The following is a 20,468-nucleotide window of genomic DNA, read 5'->3' as shown; positions in this document are numbered from 1 at the left end:
ACAATATACGTCTGAAGCCGCTGCTGGGTGCACACTGCACAAGGGGTGCACGCACGGATCGTCCACACTCCACCAGAACAATATACGTCTGAAGCCGCTGCTGGGTGCACACTGCACAAGGGGTGCACGCACGGATCGTCCACACTCCACCAGAACAATATACGTCTGAAGCCGCTGCTGGGTGCACACTGCACAAGGGGTGCACGCACGGATCGTCCACACTCCACCAGAACAATATACGTCTGAAGCCGCTGCTGGGTGCACACTGCACAAGGGGTGCACGCACGGATCGTCCACACTCCACCAGAACAATATACGTCTGAAGCCGCTGCTGGGTGCACACTGCACAAGGGGTGCACGCACGGATCGTCCACACTCCACCAGAACAATATACGTCTGAAGCCGCTGCTGGGTGCACACTGCACAAGGGGTGCACGCACGGATCGTCCACACTCCACCAGAACAATATACGTCTGAAGCCGCTGCTGGGTGCACACTGCACAAGGGTGCACGCACGGATCGTCCACACTCCACCAGAACAATATACGTCTGAAGCCGCTGCTGGGTGCACACTGCACAAGGGGTGCACGCACGGATCGTCCACACTCCACCAGAACAATATACGTCTGAAGCCGCTGCTGGGTGCACACTGCACAAGGGGTGCACGCACGGATCGTCCACACTCCACCAGAACAATATACGTCTGAAGCCGCTGCTGGGTGCACACTGCACAAGGGGTGCACGCACGGATCGTCCACACTCCACCAGAACAATATACGTCTGAAGCCGCTGCTGGGTGCACACTGCACAAGGGGTGCACGCACGGATCGTCCACACTCCACCAGAACAATATACGTCTGAAGCCGCTGCTGGGTGCACACTGCACAAGGGGTGCACGCACGGATCGTCCACACTCCACCAGAACAATATACGTCTGAAGCCGCTGCTGGGTGCACACTGCACAAGGGGTGCACGCACGGATCGTCCACACTCCACCAGAACAATATACGTCTGAAGCCGCTGCTGGGTGCACACTGCACAAGGGGTGCACGCACGGATCGTCCACACTCCACCAGAACAATATATGTCCTAAAACGGAGCTGCAAATGAGATAATATGGCTACAATAACAACAATTGTCAAATCGCGAAAATGCTTTAACTTTAAAGAAAAATAAATTTTTCCTTAAGTATTAACAGCTCTAGGTAAACATGTGATTAGAAATCACTGGGTATACTGAAAGTTTGAATACAACCTACCTACCTAGTACCTACTTGAGTTTACTTTTACTGAAATGAAAAGGTTAAAAAGGTAGAGCTAATAAAAATTTACAAGTTAGGTACTCTGTGGGTAGAGTGCACTTTCAAATCTCGCCTCTACCGAAAATTATACAAGTAGTGACATCTAGTATTGAAGTGTACCTATAATATTTTTATTTACATGGCAAATGGTAACTACTCAACGCTAGATGTCGCTATCAGCGTAGACAAAAAAATTGTCTGTCTAGATGACATACAAGATTTGATATTGTAGCTAACTTCACACAATTACGGATACAAATTTTGAAACATGGCTTCTGTAAAGTTTGCAGTTGTTGATGTAAACGATTTTCTTTCTAAAAAACAAACAACTGAGCCGGAATTATCCGAGGATTGGGCTAAGTTAGAGGAACTTTACAATAAAAAGTAAGTTTTCACCTGCCTCCATTATTATTTGTGGGACAAAATTGTAATAATTTCCTATGTGTAATGTTTCCAGGCTATGGCACCAACTTACGCTAAAAGTGCAAGAGCTGGTGAAGCACCCGTCGCTGCAGACCGGCGACAACCTGATACAGCTGTACAGTCACTTCTTAACCACATTCGAAAATAAGTAAGCACATTTAGCAAGTCATATCGATATATCGATTACAGTTTTACTTGAAATAGACCTTTTGTTTGTGATTACAAATCATTGAAACTATACTTTTACACATATTTTGCAGTTCTTAAAAGCTTCATGTTGAAGAATAGATATATTTCACTTCACCATAAGAAATAAATTCATTTTATAGTAAGCATAAATAGTTGAGAGGTTATATTATTATTTAAAGTGTATTGTGATAAACTGGCAATTTATAGACTGATAATTTTGTCTGGCAAAGTGCAAATATTCACTACAATAGGAATTCTGTTCATTTACAAATAGATCTACTGTCAGACAAATCTGTTATTAATTTGTACCTGTTCCCAGGGATTTTAAAAACCTAAATCTACAAGTACAAAGTCACAGGCATCATCTTGTACTTTATATTTATATTGTACTAGCTGATGCCCGCAACTTCGTTCATGTGGAATTTGGTTTTTAAAATCCCATGGGAACTGTTTGATTTTCCGGGATAAAAAGTAGCCTATGTCACTCTCCAGGTCTTTATCTATACCCATGTAAAAAATCACGTCAATCCATTGCACCGTTGCGACGTGATTGAAGGACAAACCAACAAACAAACACTTTCGCATTTATATAAGGGTACGGATATCACTCCCAATAGTATAAACACTAAAATGTTTTGTTATTATTAGTACCTTATTGTTAACATAGAAATGTTATTTATAAAGTGACTAGTTATTCTGACATCAAGATATACATAAGGCAGAACATGTTGCAAAGTTGTGCTACTTGGTGCAGAATCAACCCGCTGTCGCTGGTGGAGATCGTGGCGCACGTGGTGGTGCAGTACGCCGACAAGAGAGAGGCCATCGCCTTCCTGGAGAAGGTGGAGGCCAAGGTCAAGATGAATGATGAGGCGCTGGCTTTATGCAAGGTAGGAGGAACATACTACTGCATGCCACTTTATGCAAGGTAGGAGGAACATACTACTACATGCCACTTTATGCAAGGTAGGAGGAACATACTACTGCATGCCACTTTATGCAAGGTAGGAGGAACATACTACTACATGCCACTTTATGCAAGGTAGGAGGAACATACTACTGCATGCCACTTTATGCAAGGTAGGAGGAACATACTACTACATGCCACTTTATGCAAGGTAGGAGGAACATACTACTGCATGCCACTTTATGCAAGGTAGGAGGAACATACTACTACATGCCACTTTATGCAAGGTAGGAGGAACATACTACTGCATGCCACTTTATGCAAGGTAGGAGGAACATACTACTACATGCCACTTTATGCAAGGTAGGAGGAACATACTACTGCATGCCACTTTAAAAGGCTTTTTGACTTGTTATACAAGTACACTTTGTTTTGTGAAAAGATGTTGGTATAGCAATGAGGAGGAGGTCTATGGGATGCGTTGCTCTTACATCATGGCCTGTGAAACGAAAACTGACTGCTTGTGATAGATGCTCCCACCTATCACTTTACACTATCACATAGTTAATTTTTAGGCTTCCATACCTCAAAAGGAAAAAGGAACCCTCATAGGATCACTTTGGTGTCTGTCTGTCTGTCTGTTGTGTCTGTCAAGAGTTATTTTATTATTTATAGGAAATCTGAAAACTGAAAATGTGGTTACATCACAAAAAAAATTTGTTCATGAATTAATAATTAGTATTTTCAAAGTAAGATAACTATATCAAGTTCGGTATCATAATATAAAAGGGCTTCACCTGTACATTGTAAAACAGATTTTTATTTATTTTTATGCATAATATTTTTATGTTTATTGTGCAAAATGTCGAAAAAATACTGTTTCTCCCTTATCTCTGAAGTTTACCTGTCGAAAAATCTGAAATAATAATTATGGGTGATAGGAGTTTATGTATATTTTACAGAAAAAATAAAACTAACATGTCTACCAACAAAGATAGTTTTATTGGTTTGTTAACAAAAGTGAGAAGGCTGTGCTTGAAATACACATATTACTTTCGCCTTTTTGTTAAGTTTAAGCTAGTAATAAGTAGGTACTAACATAGGTTAAGGAATTGTTTCTACTACTACTAATTGTTGTACTAACACACAATTATGGGTGTAGTTATGCCTGAAATAGGTTTTTTTTCTTTCTTTAATTTTAGTATGTGGGTGTGTTTCAGGTGCTGCAAGGTCAGATATACCTGGAGCACCTGAACGACCTGGACGCCACGGAGAAGATCATCGAGCAGCTGGAGAACACGCTGGAAGACGCCGATGGAGTTACGCCGGTGCACGGCCGCTTCTACAAGCTGGCTTCTGAATATTACAGGTGTTCATTCAAATCTCGTCCATGCCCTAACACCATCGCATAGTCCGCGACAGGTTGGGGCAGGGCGACGCCCCGCACACCCGCACGTCGCCCTAACACCATCGCATAGTCCGCGACAGGTTGGGGCAGGGCGACGCCCCGCACACCCGCACGTCGCCCTAACACCATCGCATAGTCCGCGACAGGTTGGGGCAGGGCGACGCCCCGCACACCCGCACGTCGCCCTAACACCATCGCATAGTCCACGACAGGTTGGGGCAGGGCGACGCCCCGCACACCCGCACGTCGCCCTAACACCATCGCATAGTCCGCGACAGGTTGGGGCAGGGCGACGCCCCGCACACCCGCACGTCGCCCTAACACCATCGCATAGTCCGCGACAGGTTGGGGCAGGGCGACGCCCCGCACACCCGCACGTCGCCCTAACACCATCGCATAGTCCACGACAGGTTGGGGCAGGGCGACGCCCCGCACACCCGCACGTCGCCCTAACACCATCGCATAGTCCGCGACAGGTTGGGGCAGGGCGACGCCCCGCACACCCGCACGTCGCCCTAACACCATCGCATAGTCCGCGACAGGTTGGGGCAGGGCGACGCCCCGCACACCCGCACGTCGCCCTAACACCATCGCATAGTCCGCGACAGGTTGGGGCAGGGCGACGCCCCGCACACCCGCACGTCGCCCTAACACCATCGCATAGTCCGCGACAGGTTGGGGCAGGGCGACGCCCCGCACACCCGCACGTCGCCCTAACACCATCGCATAGTCCGCGACAGGTTGGGGCAGGGCGACGCCCCGCACACCCGCACGTCGCCCTAACACCATCGCATAGTCCGCGACAGGTTGGGGCAGGGCGACGCCCCCGCACACCCGCACGTCGCCCTAACACCATCGCATAGTCCGCGACAGGTTGGGGCAGGGCGACGCCCCGCACACCCGCACGTCGCCCTAACACCATCGCATAGTCCGCGACAGGTTGGGGCAGGGCGACGCCCCGCACACCCGCACGTCGCCCTAACACCATCGCATAGTCCGCGACAGGTTGGGGCAGGGCGACGCCCCGCACACCCGCACGTCGCCCTAACACCATCGCATAGTCCGCGACAGGTTGGGGCAGGGCGACGCCCCGCACACCCGCACGTCGCCCTAACACCATCGCATAGTCCGCGACAGGTTGGGGCAGGGCGACGCCCCGCACACCCGCACGTCGCCCTAACACCATCGCATAGTCCGCGACAGGTTGGGGCAGGGCGACGCCCCGCACACCCGCACGTCGCCCTAACACCATCGCATAGTCCGCGACAGGTTGGGGCAGGGCGACGCCCCGCACACCCGCACGTCGCCCTAACACCATCGCATAGTCCGCGACAGGTTGGGGCAGGGCGACGCCCCGCACACCCGCACGTCGCCCTAACACCATCGCATAGTCCGCGACAGGTTGGGGCAGGGCGACGCCCCGCACACCCGCACGTCGCCCTAACACCATCGCATAGTCCGCGACAGGTTGGGGCAGGGCGACGCCCCGCACACCCGCACGTCGCCCTAACACCATCGCATAGTCCGCGACAGGTTGGGGCAGGGCGACGCCCCGCACACCCGCACGTCGCCCTAACACCATCGCATAGTCCGCGACAGGTTGGGGCAGGGCGACGCCCCGCACACCCGCACGTCGCCCTAACACCATCGCATAGTCCGCGACAGGTTGGGGCAGGGCGACGCCCCGCACACCCGCACGTCGCCCTAACACCATCGCATAGTCCGCGACAGGTTGGGGCAGGGCGACGCCCCGCACACCCGCACGTCGCCCTAACACCATCGCATAGTCCGCGACAGGTTGGGGCAGGGCGACGCCCCGCACACCCGCACGTCGCCCTAACACCATCGCATAGTCCGCGACAGGTTGGGGCAGGGCGACGCCCCGCACACCCGCACGTCGCCCTAACACCATCGCATAGTCCGCGACAGGTTGGGGCAGGGCGACGCCCCGCACACCCGCACGTCGCCCTAACACCATCGCATAGTCCGCGACAGGTTGGGGCAGGGCGACGCCCCGCACACCCGCACGTCGCCCTAACACCATCGCATAGTCCGCGACAGGTTGGGGCAGGGCGACGCCCCGCACACCCGCACGTCGCCCTAACACCATCGCATAGTCCGCGACAGGTTGGGGCAGGGCGACGCCCCGCACACCCGCACGTCGCCCTAACACCATCGCATAGTCCGCGACAGGTTGGGGCAGGGCGACGCCCCGCACACCCGCACGTCGCCCTAACACCATCGCATAGTCCGCGACAGGTTGGGGCAGGGCGACGCCCCGCACACCCGCACGTCGCCCTAACACCATCGCATAGTCCGCGACAGGTTGGGGCAGGGCGACGCCCCGCACACCCGCACGTCGCCCTAACACCATCGCATAGTCCGCGACAGGTTGGGGCAGGGCGACGCCCCGCACACCCGCACGTCGCCCTAACACCATCGCATAGTCCGCGACAGGTTGGGGCAGGGCGACGCCCCGCACACCCGCACGTCGCCCTAACACCATCGCATAGTCCGCGACAGGTTGGGGCAGGGCGACGCCCCGCACACCCGCACGTCGCCCTAACACCATCGCATAGTCCGCGACAGGTTGGGGCAGGGCGACGCCCCGCACACCCGCACGTCGCCCTAACACCATCGCATAGTCCGCGACAGGTTGGGGCAGGGCGACGCCCCGCACACCCGCACGTCGCCCTAACACCATCGCATAGTCCGCGACAGGTTGGGGCAGGGCGACGCCCCGCACACCCGCACGTCGCCCTAACACCATCGCATAGTCCGCGACAGGTTGGGGCAGGGCGACGCCCCGCACACCCGCACGTCGCCCTAACACCATCGCATAGTCCGCGACAGGTTGGGGCAGGGCGACGCCCCGCACACCCGCACGTCGCCCTAACACCATCGCATAGTCCGCGACAGGTTGAGGCAGGGCGACGCCCCGCACACCCGCACGTCGCCCTAACACCATCGCATAGTCCGCGACAGGTTGAGGCAGGGCGACGCCCCGCACACCCGCACGTCGCCCTAACACCATCGCATAGTCCGCGACAGGTTGAGGCAGGGCGACGCCCCGCACACCCGCACGTCGCCCTAACACCATCGCATAGTCCGCGACAGGTTGAGGCAGGGCGACGCCCCGCACACCCGCACGTCGCCCTAACACCATCGCATAGTCCGCGACAGGTTGAGGCAGGGCGACGCCCCGCACACCCGCACGTCGCCCGCACCGGTTAGCGCGGCGGTGTGCGGGGTGCAGGGTGGTCCCCGATTGGCATTTCAACGTGTCGCGTCCTATTGGTAGGTACTATCAATACATACTGTTGTATGTTGTTGATAGCACAATAGTGTGCTGCGGCCTTTTGTTGCAACTTGAGCTTCAGTTGGTCACTACAGATCCATTCCTTCATTGTGGACAAATGACAAATGTTCAATTAAATCATTTAGTGTGTTGTGTGAATGTGAAAACGAACCAAATAACATGAACAATCTCTCGATCTGGCGGAAGAGAGAAACTATCGTTTACTTTGTAAATTGTGCACATCACGTGTTGTGCGTCACGTGGAGGCGATCTGATATACAATGTAAGGGGGTTGTCGTGGTGCAGGGTGCGCGGCCCCATGGCGCGCTACTACCGCGCGGCGCTGCGCTACGTGGGCTGCCTGGGCGGCGGCGCGGGCCTGCAGCCCCACGAGCGCCGCGAGTGCGCGCTGCGGCTGGCGCTGGCCGCCGTGCTGGCGCCCACCGTCTACGATCTCGGCGAGCTGGTGAGTGCTCACATACCTGCTCGTCTTACTATACTTTAACTTGTCATTCTGTTGGTATAGTACCCCACATGAATATGGTCCTTGGAACCGGATCTAAGTGTTAACAATAGTATACTTGTACTGCAGCTAGCTCACCCGATCCTCGAGTCGCTGCAGGGCTCGCCCGACGAGTGGGCGTGCGAGCTGCTGCGCGCCGTCGCCGCGGGGGACGTGGTGGCGTTCGAGCGCATACGGTGAGTGCACCACTGCGTCTATGTAGCATGCTTCACGAGGGACACGTACTGCGTGCAGCGGTGTGTCCGTCCCACGCGGATATCTCATACAATTATTACGAGACTATATGCAATATTAATAATTGCGCGTGTGACTTAATATTGCAGCGCGCAGTCGCCGCACCAGGAGCTGCACCGAGCGGACCGCCAGCTGCGGCAGAAGATCGCCATATTGTGTCTTATGGAGGTAAGTGGTGTGTACTGCAATATTGCAGCGCGCAGTCGCCGCACCAGGAGCTGCACCGAGCGGACCGCCAGCTGCGGCAGAAGATCGCCATATTGTGTCTTATGGAGGTAAGTGGTGTGTACTGCAATAGTTTGTAGATTGACCTACTGACATAAAGCCAAGGACTCGCGCACTTAGGGTTCCTTACCAAGGGAAGGATGTGTGTCATTTTGTTGCTAAAATTATCTTGAACTGTAAATGTGGGTTTGTAATCACAAAAAACATTGGTTGTGTTTAACATTTAGCAGGTTCATTTTTTATAGCACCAAAGGACTGTAGATCTAAATATTTGATGTTAATTTAAATTTTCACGTGTTCCTGAGAATTAGTTTCGACAGACAGACAGACGGACCTTTTTTCCTTTTTGAGGTATGGAACTCTAAAAAGAGCATGATTTGCAGATGGCGTTCAACCGCACGTCATCGCAGAGACGCCTGACGTTCGGTGAGATAGCGCGCGAGGCGCGAGTGCCGCCCGCCGACGTCGAGCTGCTGGTGATGAAGGCGCTCGCCGACAAGCTCATACGCGGACACATCGACCAGGTACACTTGTGACATGCCTTCACAATGCACAGGTACACTTGTGACATGCCTTCACAATAAATAGGGACACTTGTAACATGCCTTCACAATAAATAGGGACACTTGTAACATGCCTTCACAATGAACAGGTACACTTGTGAATTGCCTTCAGACTGAACAGCTGGTACACTTGTGATATGCCTGTAGTTACAAGTTCCCAGCATGAAGTTGGACCTAGGAAATGTCATTGGTCGGCGAATCACTCATTTTGTTTTTGACGTCTGTTGGGAGGTGATGCAGTGACGTAACTAGTACAATTTGTTTGTTGAGGTGAGCGAGACGGTGACGGTGACGTGGGTGCGCGCGCGGGCGCTGGGCCGCGCGGGCGCCGGCGCGCTGGCGCAGCGCCTCGACGCCTGGTGCGCCGCCGCCGACAGCGCCGCCTCGCTGCTGCACAACACCGCGCCCGACCTGCTCACACTCTAGCTCGCCGTCTGCCAGGTGAGCGAGACGGTGACGGTGACGTGGGTGCGCGCGCGGGCGCTGGGCCGCGCGGGCGCCGGCGCGCTGGCGCAGCGCCTCGACGCCTGGTGCGCCGCCGCCGACAGCGCCGCCTCGCTGCTGCACAACACCGCGCCCGACCTGCTCACACTCTAGCTCGCCGTCTGCCAGGTGAGCGAGACGGTGACGGTGACGTGGGTGCGCGCGCGGGCGCTGGGCCGCGCGGGCGCCGGCGCGCTGGCGCAGCGCCTCGACGCCTGGTGCGCCGCCGCCGACAGCGCCGCCTCGCTGCTGCACAACACCGCGCCCGACCTGCTCACACTCTAGCTCGCCGTCTGCCAGGTGAGCGAGACGGTGACGGTGACGTGGGTGCGCGCGCGGGCGCTGGGCCGCGCGGGCGCCGGCGCGCTGGCGCAGCGCCTCGACGCCTGGTGCGCCGCCGCCGACAGCGCCGCCTCGCTGCTGCACAACACCGCGCCCGACCTGCTCACACTCTAGCTCGCCGTCTGCCAGGTGAGCGAGACGGTGACGGTGACGTGGGTGCGCGCGCGGGCGCTGGGCCGCGCGGGCGCCGGCGCGCTGGCGCAGCGCCTCGACGCCTGGTGCGCCGCCGCCGACAGCGCCGCCTCGCTGCTGCACAACACCGCGCCCGACCTGCTCACACTCTAGCTCGCCGTCTGCCAGGTGAGCGAGACGGTGACGGTGACGTGGGTGCGCGCGCGGGCGCTGGGCCGCGCGGGCGCCGGCGCGCTGGCGCAGCGCCTCGACGCCTGGTGCGCCGCCGCCGACAGCGCCGCCTCGCTGCTGCACAACACCGCGCCCGACCTGCTCACACTCTAGCTCGCCGTCTGCCGGGTGAGCGAGACAGCATCACATGACAAACTAAACAACAATGGGTAAAATGGTCCTCATATTTGCAGCCCCTTCCGAAACTGGGTTACATCAATAATTATTATGAACATAATTTTCTCTCACTTATTGAAGAAATTATAAGACAGATAATATTAATTTATAAAATAGAAAATAATAGGATAATAATAATGAAATCATTTAATTCGACCAAATACAAAATCATATTTTAGTTAGTATTGATGACACATACCTTAAAAAGGATAGAACATATTTTTATCCAAGTAAACTGTTACAAGACCTTTTGAATCATCAACTAGTTTAATTCACCACTGGTTCGGAATGCCGTTCCTACCGAGAACAACCAGCAAGAAACTCGGCGGTTGCTCTTTTTAAGTGACCAATTTACAATATTATTATACCACCATAATTACCATAATTATTTTATTTTATTTATTAGGTTGACTTACGGCTACTTATAGTAATACATTAAAAAATACTTATTCCGAACATATAACTTACTAAATGTATGCGCCATTTAAAAGTTAACAGAACATTAACAAAAATATGTCACAAAAAAAACCCGGCCAAGTGTGTGGCCGTTGGAGTGTGTGGAGTTGCCTAAGGGTACCTTGTTTACTACAGAACCCTAAAAAACTAAATAGTATGTAGGTATGTACTATTATGTTGTGTAAGGCACAGGGTGCAGAACAATGAACATTTACAAACAGGGTTTACATGATTGTAATCTTATAACACTTGCTCTTTGTTTTCAGATCACGATTAACATTCAGAGGTGGAGCGATGAGGGCCCAAATGGAAATACTTTAGTGTTGTCATATTGTGTGTGTGTGTGTGTCTGTCCGTAAGGAGTACAATTTCAAGACACTATCCTGGAAAACAATATGAGTGCATTATGTGTCTTGACATATTGTATTCTTTATAGACATAGATAATATAGGTATGTCTGGAGATGAATAAATAAATTCACTTACATAATAAATAGTCTTGTGTGATTATTTTCCTTATTTATAATTAGCTGATGCCCGCGACTTTGTCCGCGTGGAATTAGATTTTTTAAAATCCTGTGGGAACTCTTCGATTTTCCGGTATGATTGAAGGACAAACCAATAAGCAACAAACTATCGCATTTATAATAAGGGTACTGATTGGGGAGGGATCAACCCACACACCCGCACAGCATCTGTGCTAATCCGGTGCGGGTGTGCGGGGCATCCCCCCACCTCATACCCCGATTGGCATCTAGTCCTGTTGCGGACTATAGGTGTTGGAAAATGTTCAAAGCTATTATCCTAAAATATAATTTGTCCAAAAGTACACCACAAATTGAGGGCAATAGTGTAGTGGTTAACACATCAGCCTCCGGTCAGGAGGTCCAGGTTTGATCCCAGCCACGCATCTGTGCTGTGCGTTTTAAACAATTAAGTATCACATGCTTGGTGAAGGAAACATCACGAGGGAACCTGCATGGATGTTCTCAAAGGTGTGTGAATTTGCCAATCTGCACGTGGCCAGTGTGGGAGACTGCTCAAACCTTTGTCCAATGGGTTGATCAGGATGATGGAGCCTTGTGTGTAGTCTGTCATCCAACCATAATGTTCAGGACCAACACAGGACTGATAAGTTTACTATTGCATCTGTACTATCTTCACTGATTATTATTATAACGGGTTGTTTATCAAATTAAAAAATAAGAAATTAGCAGTAATTTCCCAGAATATTGCATGAAAATAATAATCTTAATCCATACTAATATTATGAATGCGAAAGTGTGCCTGTCTCTCTGTCTGCTAGCATATCACTGCCCAACGTTTTAGCTGATTTTGGTGAAATTTGGTAGTTACATAGTTAGCTTACATCCCAGATCCCAGGAAAGAGCATAGGCTACTTTTTATCCCGGAAAATCCCGCTGTGTTCTTCAAGGCCCATCCGTTTAACCGATTTGTATGAATTTTGGTACAGAGGTAGTTTATGTATCCTGAAAATTAATATATTACTATGTAACCTAAACCTTCATACATGGCGTCATCTAGTAATATATAAGTATATTTATAAAACACAAAAAATGTGTCTACATGGCCGTCTTGGGCTTTGAAACCATCCAACCAATATGCCTCACTAGTTTAATTAGAAATTCGAAGATGGTTTAGACTTAGACCAATAAAAAATGCATTAAGAGAGTAGTCCACTAGTAGTACCTACCTACCTAGTAATAATATAGAAATAGTTGACCTCTCGGCTTCTCGCGTCCGACTCGTAGGTGTTACCAAGTTTCGTCCACTTCCTCTTCAACATAGTCACAGGGGGACCTTTTATTGTACTGAAAAGGCATCAAGACTGATTCTGAGCCGCTTCACCGGCGCGGCGCGGCGGTATGAAGTGAATCATCCCTAACTCTGTCTTTATAGATCATTTACCGGTCAAGCACTACAACTACACCTCTCGTTAAACAGTAGTAGTATATTCCTCGCAACGACAAGCAAAATAAGGAAGCGCGACAAAAGCAAAGAGAATATTGAAAAAGCAACAATTAACATCATAGGTAGGTACCTACCTAACTATTTACTTACCTTAAAACTTAAAAGGCTACCTATCTATTAAGAATTATCAATCACATGGCCGCACAGAACACATTTACTGCATGGCCGGATGGAAATAATAGAATACACAATCACAACTACATATTTGATTTGTAACAGAAAGTATTGGAGAAACGTAAAAACAATTACTAATATTGTAAACATTTAAAAACCTCCCACAAACCGCCATAAAACCTTTGACAATGACAGTGACAACGACTCACAGACAAGACAAAACAGCCAGGTAACATTTTTGCATCGATGTTATAGTTAATCGATATCAAGATTTTTTATCACTAGTTACTAATTTTTGTTTCAATTACAATATAAAATATGGTAACTAGATAGTGACAAAAATATTAATTATTGGAAAAATGTAATTCCTTTGAAGTATCTACTTAATACGAAGTTGAGGTGGTTGAGTGCTATAATACTGCTTCAAATAACGTCCCCACTCCCCACTCCTCTCACCCCAGTGCCCAGTGCCCACTGCCCAGTGACGGATGACTGCGGCCGTCAAAATGCATCCACGATACTTTAAAAATAAATAAAACCTAGAGTGTGTTCAAATCTATTTGTAACAAGATAATAATATTATGGTGAGTATATTTTCGCTTTTCAAAATAGGTCTACATAATTAGGTACGTACATGTTTTTGTCTAGCTACCGAGACATTTCCCCGTCTCACTCGTTTGTTATGAATCTTTCCTGCCATTATTTACAATCGACGGTGTATATGCGTCTCTTTCGCTCGCAGTTTTCTTGCAATAGGTTTTTCATTTTTATGTGTCCGCGCGACTGAGACCGCGGGAGGAAAGCAGGGTCCGGTGGAAAAATATGAACAATTTCATGCTCTTAAAAATTATTGATTTTTCATGGTTAAAAAACATCAGACGCCGCTAATTGCATACGTGATGTGGTTCCGCGCGGTCGCTCACTCGTGTGAGTATCACTCTATTTTAGTATATTTCCCATATTAGAGGTTGTGGTCGTGAAAAGTCACATTTTTCAGCACATCATAGACGACCATTTCGCTCGCTCACGCCGCGCCGCTCGCGTCGGATCAGACCTCTCGGGATCCAAACATAGATTTGAGTAATTGTTTAAATATTGATTTTTTTATTGAGGGCTTGCATGTGTGAGTCAGGCGCTCATGCACGAATGTTTATAACATTAGTTGGGGCCTGCGATATACTATTTTGGGATCGGCCAAATGTTGGCTTTGTGCTCATGTTTTAACCATTATGCTTTCGTGTAGCGCCCAAGACTGGATGAAATTATTTGTTATTCCGATTTCAAAGGACATTTTAGTGTTTTGGTGTTTTGTTTTTGTTCTTACATGTGTAAATGATTTTTAATTTAGTTACTGTGGATTAACTTCTGCGGTGAGTATAAACTAAAACAAATTACATCGTTGTACATATTTAGGCGATTTTGCACTTTATCGGTCAATTGGTCAAACTTAATGTTTACGGTTCCAAGGAGTGTATCCGATAAGACATAAGTACCTACCTAGTACCCACCGGTCGACCGAGCGCACTTCTCGTTAGAGGCCCAGAATTTTTCTTGAATTTTAGTGTCTTCGCGATGAGGAGTAAATTTGAAGACAAAACTCGACGCACGCTCAGGTAGAGCTGTATCAATAAAACCCTTGAAAAGATAAGCGTTCAATGTTAGTCGCCGCTCGTTAGCCACATTCAATAGATCGCAGATATCGCTGGACGAGAACTGAGAACTGCATGATTCACCGACCACAAGCATTCAACCATGCAGGAACGTCTTCGGGACATCGAAGTGCATTTCAAAAAATTGTATCAATGAAGCAAAAGAGAAATCATCTCAAAAATATTGTAGGTACCTATTATGCCTACTCTCGGAACAATGGAAATGGATATTTTACAGAGCATAAATTAAGAGCAAAAAATTTAATTGAATTCCCAGTCGCCCAAAGCTAAGAAATGTCACTGAATAATCGCAATAATTTCCCATCTGCAAAAAGCAGGATGTTGAATGAATCCATTACATTAGTTTATAAATTCTGTTCGTATTGAAAGTAGTTTGGTACGTTGACATTTTTTCAGAGTAATCTTTGCTCGTCGGGCTTTACTTAAGAAGGTTAAAAAAATAATTATTATGGTAATTAGGTAGGTAGTGTGACGTTGTGTGTAACAAATCACGTGTAACATTGTTTATCTGCCGGCGCAGCGCTAACGGATCGTATTTTGTCCTAACCAGCTTTACACCGGGATTGCGTCATTTTATTTGACAAAAACATTCATTATTAAAAGCCTTTTATTTCCATTTAAGAAATTCTAATATTTTTATACTTATATAGTCAAATTACGAGCACTTTTGAAAACAAAAGTTTATCTGTTATTAGGTTTTTCTACCCTAGGAATCTGTTCAGATCTCTACACCTTCCAATGAGAATTTCTACCAAATCACCATGCAAGAGTTGTAATGAATTGCGTGCCACTTCAAATCGCTAACTGAATCAGACAAAACTTATGCAGTTCGTTAACCTCATGCTTTTTCAAAGTAGGGACTTTGACCAAAATTAGACAGAACTCGAGATTTAGTTCGACCTAAATTTCACGTGGACGAAGTTGAAGGCGAAAACTACTACAGTAGAGATAACTAGGTACCTACTTGCATCAAACTGCTTATCGTTACATCATCGAGTAGAGATACAAACATTCCTCAGCGTTTTATTTGAATGGTTTTATACTCCATTGTAAAAGCGAAAGAATAGTTCCAAAACAACTTCAAAATATAAATAAAACTGGATGAGATTGGATCGTCCGTCGTTCCATCCGATGCAGATGAGACGTACCTATTCAAAAATATAATAGATAGTCTAGTTTGAAATAATTCGTAAAGAGTTTACGATAAACTTATTCATGCTTGCCAAAAAGTTAACATATTATATACCAACGAATCTATGGACGATATTCGATTAGAAACATATTTTTTCGAAATAACTCCGTAAAGACCCATTCAAATATTGAGCCTATGAAAGTAATTAAGAAAATGGATATAATATATTCTATGGATCTTACTAAATAACAAATTTCTATCGATCGTAAAGTAGAATTATATAATATCTACCTATGCAATGCATTATTTTTGCATGACAGTGACGAGGTCATCTTACGTCTTATATGTATCAAATCATGAAATATGACTCGTAAAATTAAATGTAGGTACCTACCTACCTTGTTCCTGGTGAAAGAATATAAATATCTTTCGAATGTAGCGTTTCTAAGTAATGTTATTTTGATAACGAAATAATAAAGCGTTAGGTAGGTGTAACCACGATAGGTACCTACTCCGCAACGCAATTGTTTCATGAGGTCATTTAACAAGAACGGCTCCGTAACGACACCGTTCCAAGAAAGAGCTCTCCAGATTGTTGGCCTCAAAACTATCCAAATATAAACGATACGTATGGAGCTGCGGAGTGCGGAGAGCAGAGAACAGACCCCCGCGCGGACTATTTCGGTCGCGCCCCTAGGGTCGTTGGCCGATGCTGCCAGACCCCCCCGCTAGGGCGTTTTTTTGCTTATCTTTACGAAGATAGCGCTCCCTTCTGATGTTTCGAGACTTTAGTTTCTACTGTCTACTCGAAAGGTAGTTGCAGTCTACAAAAACACTGAGTTTCTATATCATTAGCCTACTGAGTAGGTACATACTTTTATTTTAAGCTGCTCAGTCCACTTTAGTTAGCATAATAGGTACCTATGTTACATTTTTCCAAATAAAAGTATCTACTTAGGCACATCATGCTTTGTGAAATATTAGAAAGATGTAATTTTGAGATATTAGGTCAGTAAGGTAACATTTGGCCGTACCTATATAACTTTAGAATAAGACCATTGACTCTTTTCAATTCTGTCTGCTAGCTTTTCAGGGTTTGTTCAACCGACGAAAAGTACAGCGATAGCTTGCATCCCGGGGAAGGACATAGGCTGCTTTTTATCCCGGAAAATCAAAGTGTTCCCGTGGCCTTTTTATAAACCTAAATCCACGCGGACGGGCTCGCGGACATCATCTAGTTATTAAATAAAGACCAGCAATAATGTGTCTACTTACTAATACAAATGTACAGGGTTACAGGAAAATAGGACACGATCCCGTTAAGGGGTTATAGTACAGGACATTAGCTATCAAACGACCCCTAAAGTGCTTATGCGAAAGTGTATCGTTTTCGAGTTATTCATTTTTTTATTTTATTTTTTTGGTAAAAGGGTGTTGCCACTTTAAAAATTAATAAAAAAAAGGAACAATGTATTTCAGCAGATTTTTTTTATTTATTGCTAGTACATATCCTTGTTAATAATAAACAGTTATAAAACTAAAAAAATCTTCAAGCATTTTAAAATTACAGCCCAAAAACTGTACAAGTTTTCGATTTTTAAATTTAATTCTTTGAATAACTTGCAAATTTTCTATAAAAATTACTATGGCACTTATCCTGCGGATTATTTTAAAAACATCTACGTTTCGTTAGCTATCCATTGGTACAAAAAAATTATTAAAAAAATCATAAAATCAAGAAAAAATTACACAACAAAGAGACCAGGTAGAAAATTATAACAAATGCTATTGCTAAAGAATTAAATCAGAATCAATGTAAAAACGAGTTAAATGCAAAATAGTTAAAGATTATTTTTAATGAGGTCAAAAGGTAAGATAAAATCAGTCAAGTGCGAGTCGGGCTCACACACGAAGGGTTCCGTACCATCGTACAAAAAATAACACTTTTTAATTTTTTTTAATTTTTATAGCGGCCATTTTGTAATTTTTAGTATTTATTGTTATAGCGGCAATAAAAATACACATTCTGTAAAAATTTCAAGTCTCTACGTGTTAGGGTTCACGAGATACAGTCCACTGACTGACAAACGGACGGCCGGACAGACGGACGGACGGACGAACGAACATGAAATTTTCACAAAATGTGTATTTTTATGGCCGCTATAACAACAAATACTACAAATTGCAAAATGGCCGCCATAAAAATTAAAAGAAAATTAAAAATTGTTATTTCTTGTACGAAGGTACGGAACCCTTCGTGTGCGAGCCCGACTCGCACTTGACTGATTTTATATTACCTTTTGACCTCATTAAAAATAATCTTTAACCATTTTGCATTAAACTCGTTTTTACATAGATTCTGATTTAATTCTTTGGCAATAGCATTTGTTAGAATTTTCTACCTGGTCTCTTTGTTGTGTAATTTTTTCTTGATTTTATGATTTTTTTTAAAAAAAATTTGTACCAATGGATAGCTAACGAAACGTAGATCTTTTTAAAATAATCCGCAGGATAAGTGCCATAGTAATTTTTACAGAAAATTTGCAAGTTATTCAAAGAATTAAATTTAAAAATCGAAAACTTGTACAGTTTTTGGGCTGTAATTTTAAAATGCTTGAAGATTTTTTTAGTTTTATAACTGTTTATTATTAACAAGGATATGTACTAGCAATAAATAAAAAAAAATCTGCTGAAATACATTGTTCCTTTTTTTTATTAATTTTTAAAGTGGCAAACACCCTTTTACCAAGAAAAAAATAAAAAAATGAATAACTCGAAAACGATACACTTTCGCATAAGCACTTTAGGGGTCGTTTGATAGCTAATGTCCTGTACTATAACCCCTTAACGGGATCGTGTCCTATTTTCCTGTAACCCTGTATAAATAATATAATAATTTAAATGCCAAGATTATTTTCTTTCATATATAGTCAAGAGCCACGATTAGGGTCCCAACACCCTCGTTAGTCGTTTCGCTTCGCCAGTATTGATTTTTATGTTCAGAAAGCGCCTTTTTATTTGTAACTTTTACAGCAGGGGAGCCATTTGCTGTCTCACCCACACTTGAAGATGAACTTATTTAATTATATTGTACACTAGTTTATGCTCGCGACTTCGTCCGCGTGGACTACACTAATTTCAAACCCCTATTTCACCCCTTTAGGAGGTGAATTTTCAAAAATTCTTTCTTAGCGGATGCCTACGTCATATTAGCTACCTATCTGCATGCCAAATTTCAGCCCGATTCGTCCAGTAGTTTGGGCTGTGCGTTGATCAGTCAGTCAACTTTTTTTCCTTTTATATATCTAGATAAAATAGGAAGGAGTAAAGTATAACCGTAGTATATTTTAATTCGTGAATTAAAATAGACGAGAAATATCATTGTCTAACTTTTCGGTATAAAAATATATGCACTAATACGATATCGATATCTCCTATACGATTAATATTAAATTTATTTTACAAAACTAAAATTAAAAGGGTTTTCAAAAAATAATTCAATTTTAAAAGTGTTTCTAACAGAAAAATCGATATAATGTTTTATCGATTAGTAATTACCTAGTATAGTAGGTATGTTCGGAAAAGGAACTTCACTTATGTGTTGTCTATTAAAATGCGCAAATAGGTAATAGACTCGTATTCTGTTTGAAATCTCTTCGAAAAATTGGCTTGAATTTTCTTGTCAACATTTTTATTATTATTTATTTTAATATTTTACGAAAAAAAAGTGACGAATAAAATGGTCATTAAATATAATATCGCGATCCATAAGGAAAAAAATGTTTACACCTCGGAATTTCTGAGCACGGACATTGATGTAGGTGTACTCTGTGCACGTAGGTAGCTCGGAAGTCGGATGAACGAATGGAATGATGACTCTGACCTACGACAATATACCTACCTAGTACTAGTAGTCCTTCCTAGTACGTATCACAGATATTTGCAACTAGCTGATGTCCCGCAACTTCGTCCAAGTGGATTTAGGTTTTTCAAAAATCCCGTGAGAACTCTGATTTTTATCCGACTTCCAAAAAGGAGGAGGTTATCAATTCGTCTGTATGTTTTTTTATTTTTTTTTATTTTTTTGTATGTTTGTTACGCGATTACTCCGTCAATTATGAACCGATTTTGATGATTCTTTTTTTGTTTTGTAGGACATACTTCAGAGGTGGTCCCATTTTAATTTGGTATAGATCTGATGAATATCTTCGGAGATGGAGAACGGAACTCCTCAATGGATAAGAGTAAATTGCTCGCGATCAGTGTAATAGCCATTGAATAGGCTACTTGAAAATTTTTTTAAGTTGGTCTTAAATGGTTAATATTTGTCCTATTATATCAAAAAAATTGTCAAGTAGCCTATTATAATGTACTAATAATAGCTTTGTAAACAGTAGGGTTTTAACCAGACATATCATATTGAACGCAATAAAGAAATTTGTATTTGTATTATTTTAGTACAATGGGGCCACTAAAAGTTCTGAAATACATTTTTTTCAAAAAAAATGAAGACCGTCTTCAGTAACTACAAACACTAAAAATTAAAAAATAATTTAATTTATTACCTAATATATAATGTACACAAGAGTTACTTGTAGTTCTATAGTAATATTTTTTGGAGTCATTTTTTTGTTTTTAATAGATTAAAAATGACTTTTGTTATGTTCGCTTTTTGTGGCATTGAATGTCAC

General features: G+C 45.5%; 2 protein-coding genes across 12 annotated transcripts in view; both read left to right on the top strand.

Annotated features, from left to right (window-relative positions):
* The first annotated feature begins 1,530 nt into the window (after positions 1-1,530).
* Rpn9 (regulatory particle non-ATPase 9) lies at positions 1,531-11,358 on the top strand. 5 transcript variants are annotated; one of them, XR_011237068.1, is made up of 10 exons: positions 1,531-1,684; positions 1,758-1,871; positions 2,667-2,802; positions 4,040-4,188; positions 7,832-7,991; positions 8,118-8,224; positions 8,372-8,450; positions 8,891-9,031; positions 9,512-10,195; positions 11,137-11,275. XR_011237068.1 is itself a non-coding variant. In XM_069500529.1 (9 exons), the coding sequence occupies exons 1-9, from the start codon at positions 1,569-1,571 to the stop codon at positions 11,227-11,229; spliced, it is 1,095 nt and encodes a 364-aa protein (XP_069356630.1). In that variant the 5' UTR covers positions 1,531-1,568; the 3' UTR covers positions 11,230-11,358. The 5 variants fall into 5 exon arrangements, 3 of the variants coding, with proteins under 3 accessions (XP_069356630.1, XP_069356629.1, XP_034827855.1); XR_011237067.1 differs by having other exon boundaries at positions 9,512-10,366; positions 11,137-11,273; XM_069500529.1 differs by lacking the exon at positions 9,512-10,195 and having other exon boundaries at positions 11,137-11,358.
* Positions 11,359-13,421: 2,063 nt separating this feature from the next.
* Positions 13,422-20,468, top strand: part of LOC117985123 (protein tramtrack, beta isoform-like) — a 32,049-nt gene continuing 25,002 nt past the window's right edge. The window contains exon 1 of one of the 7 annotated variants that reach the window (XM_069500864.1): positions 13,422-13,559. The gene's annotated coding sequence lies outside the window, so the exon portion shown is untranslated. The other 6 variants (XM_069500868.1, XM_069500869.1, XM_069500867.1 and 3 more) reach the window with 6 other exon arrangements.

This window comes from Maniola hyperantus, chromosome 9 (assembly GCF_902806685.2).
Source record: "Maniola hyperantus chromosome 9, iAphHyp1.2, whole genome shotgun sequence".
Taxonomy (NCBI): domain Eukaryota; kingdom Metazoa; phylum Arthropoda; class Insecta; order Lepidoptera; family Nymphalidae; genus Maniola; species Maniola hyperantus.
Note: the sequence above shows the minus strand (reverse complement) of the source record. Positions and strands in the feature narration are given on the sequence as shown.

Bases quoted from the DNA above. Each gene is read 5' to 3' on its own strand.
- Rpn9 (XM_069500528.1), top strand. From the start codon at position 1,569: ATGGCTTCTGTAAAGTTTGCAGTTGTTGATGTAAACGATTTTCTTTCT. The intron at 2,803-4,039 runs GTAGGAGGAACA...GGTGTGTTTCAG, and splicing joins AGGCGCTGGCTTTATGCAAG to GTGCTGCAAGGTCAGATATA. The intron at 4,189-7,831 runs GTGTTCATTCAA...GTCGTGGTGCAG, and splicing joins CTGGCTTCTGAATATTACAG to GGTGCGCGGCCCCATGGCGC.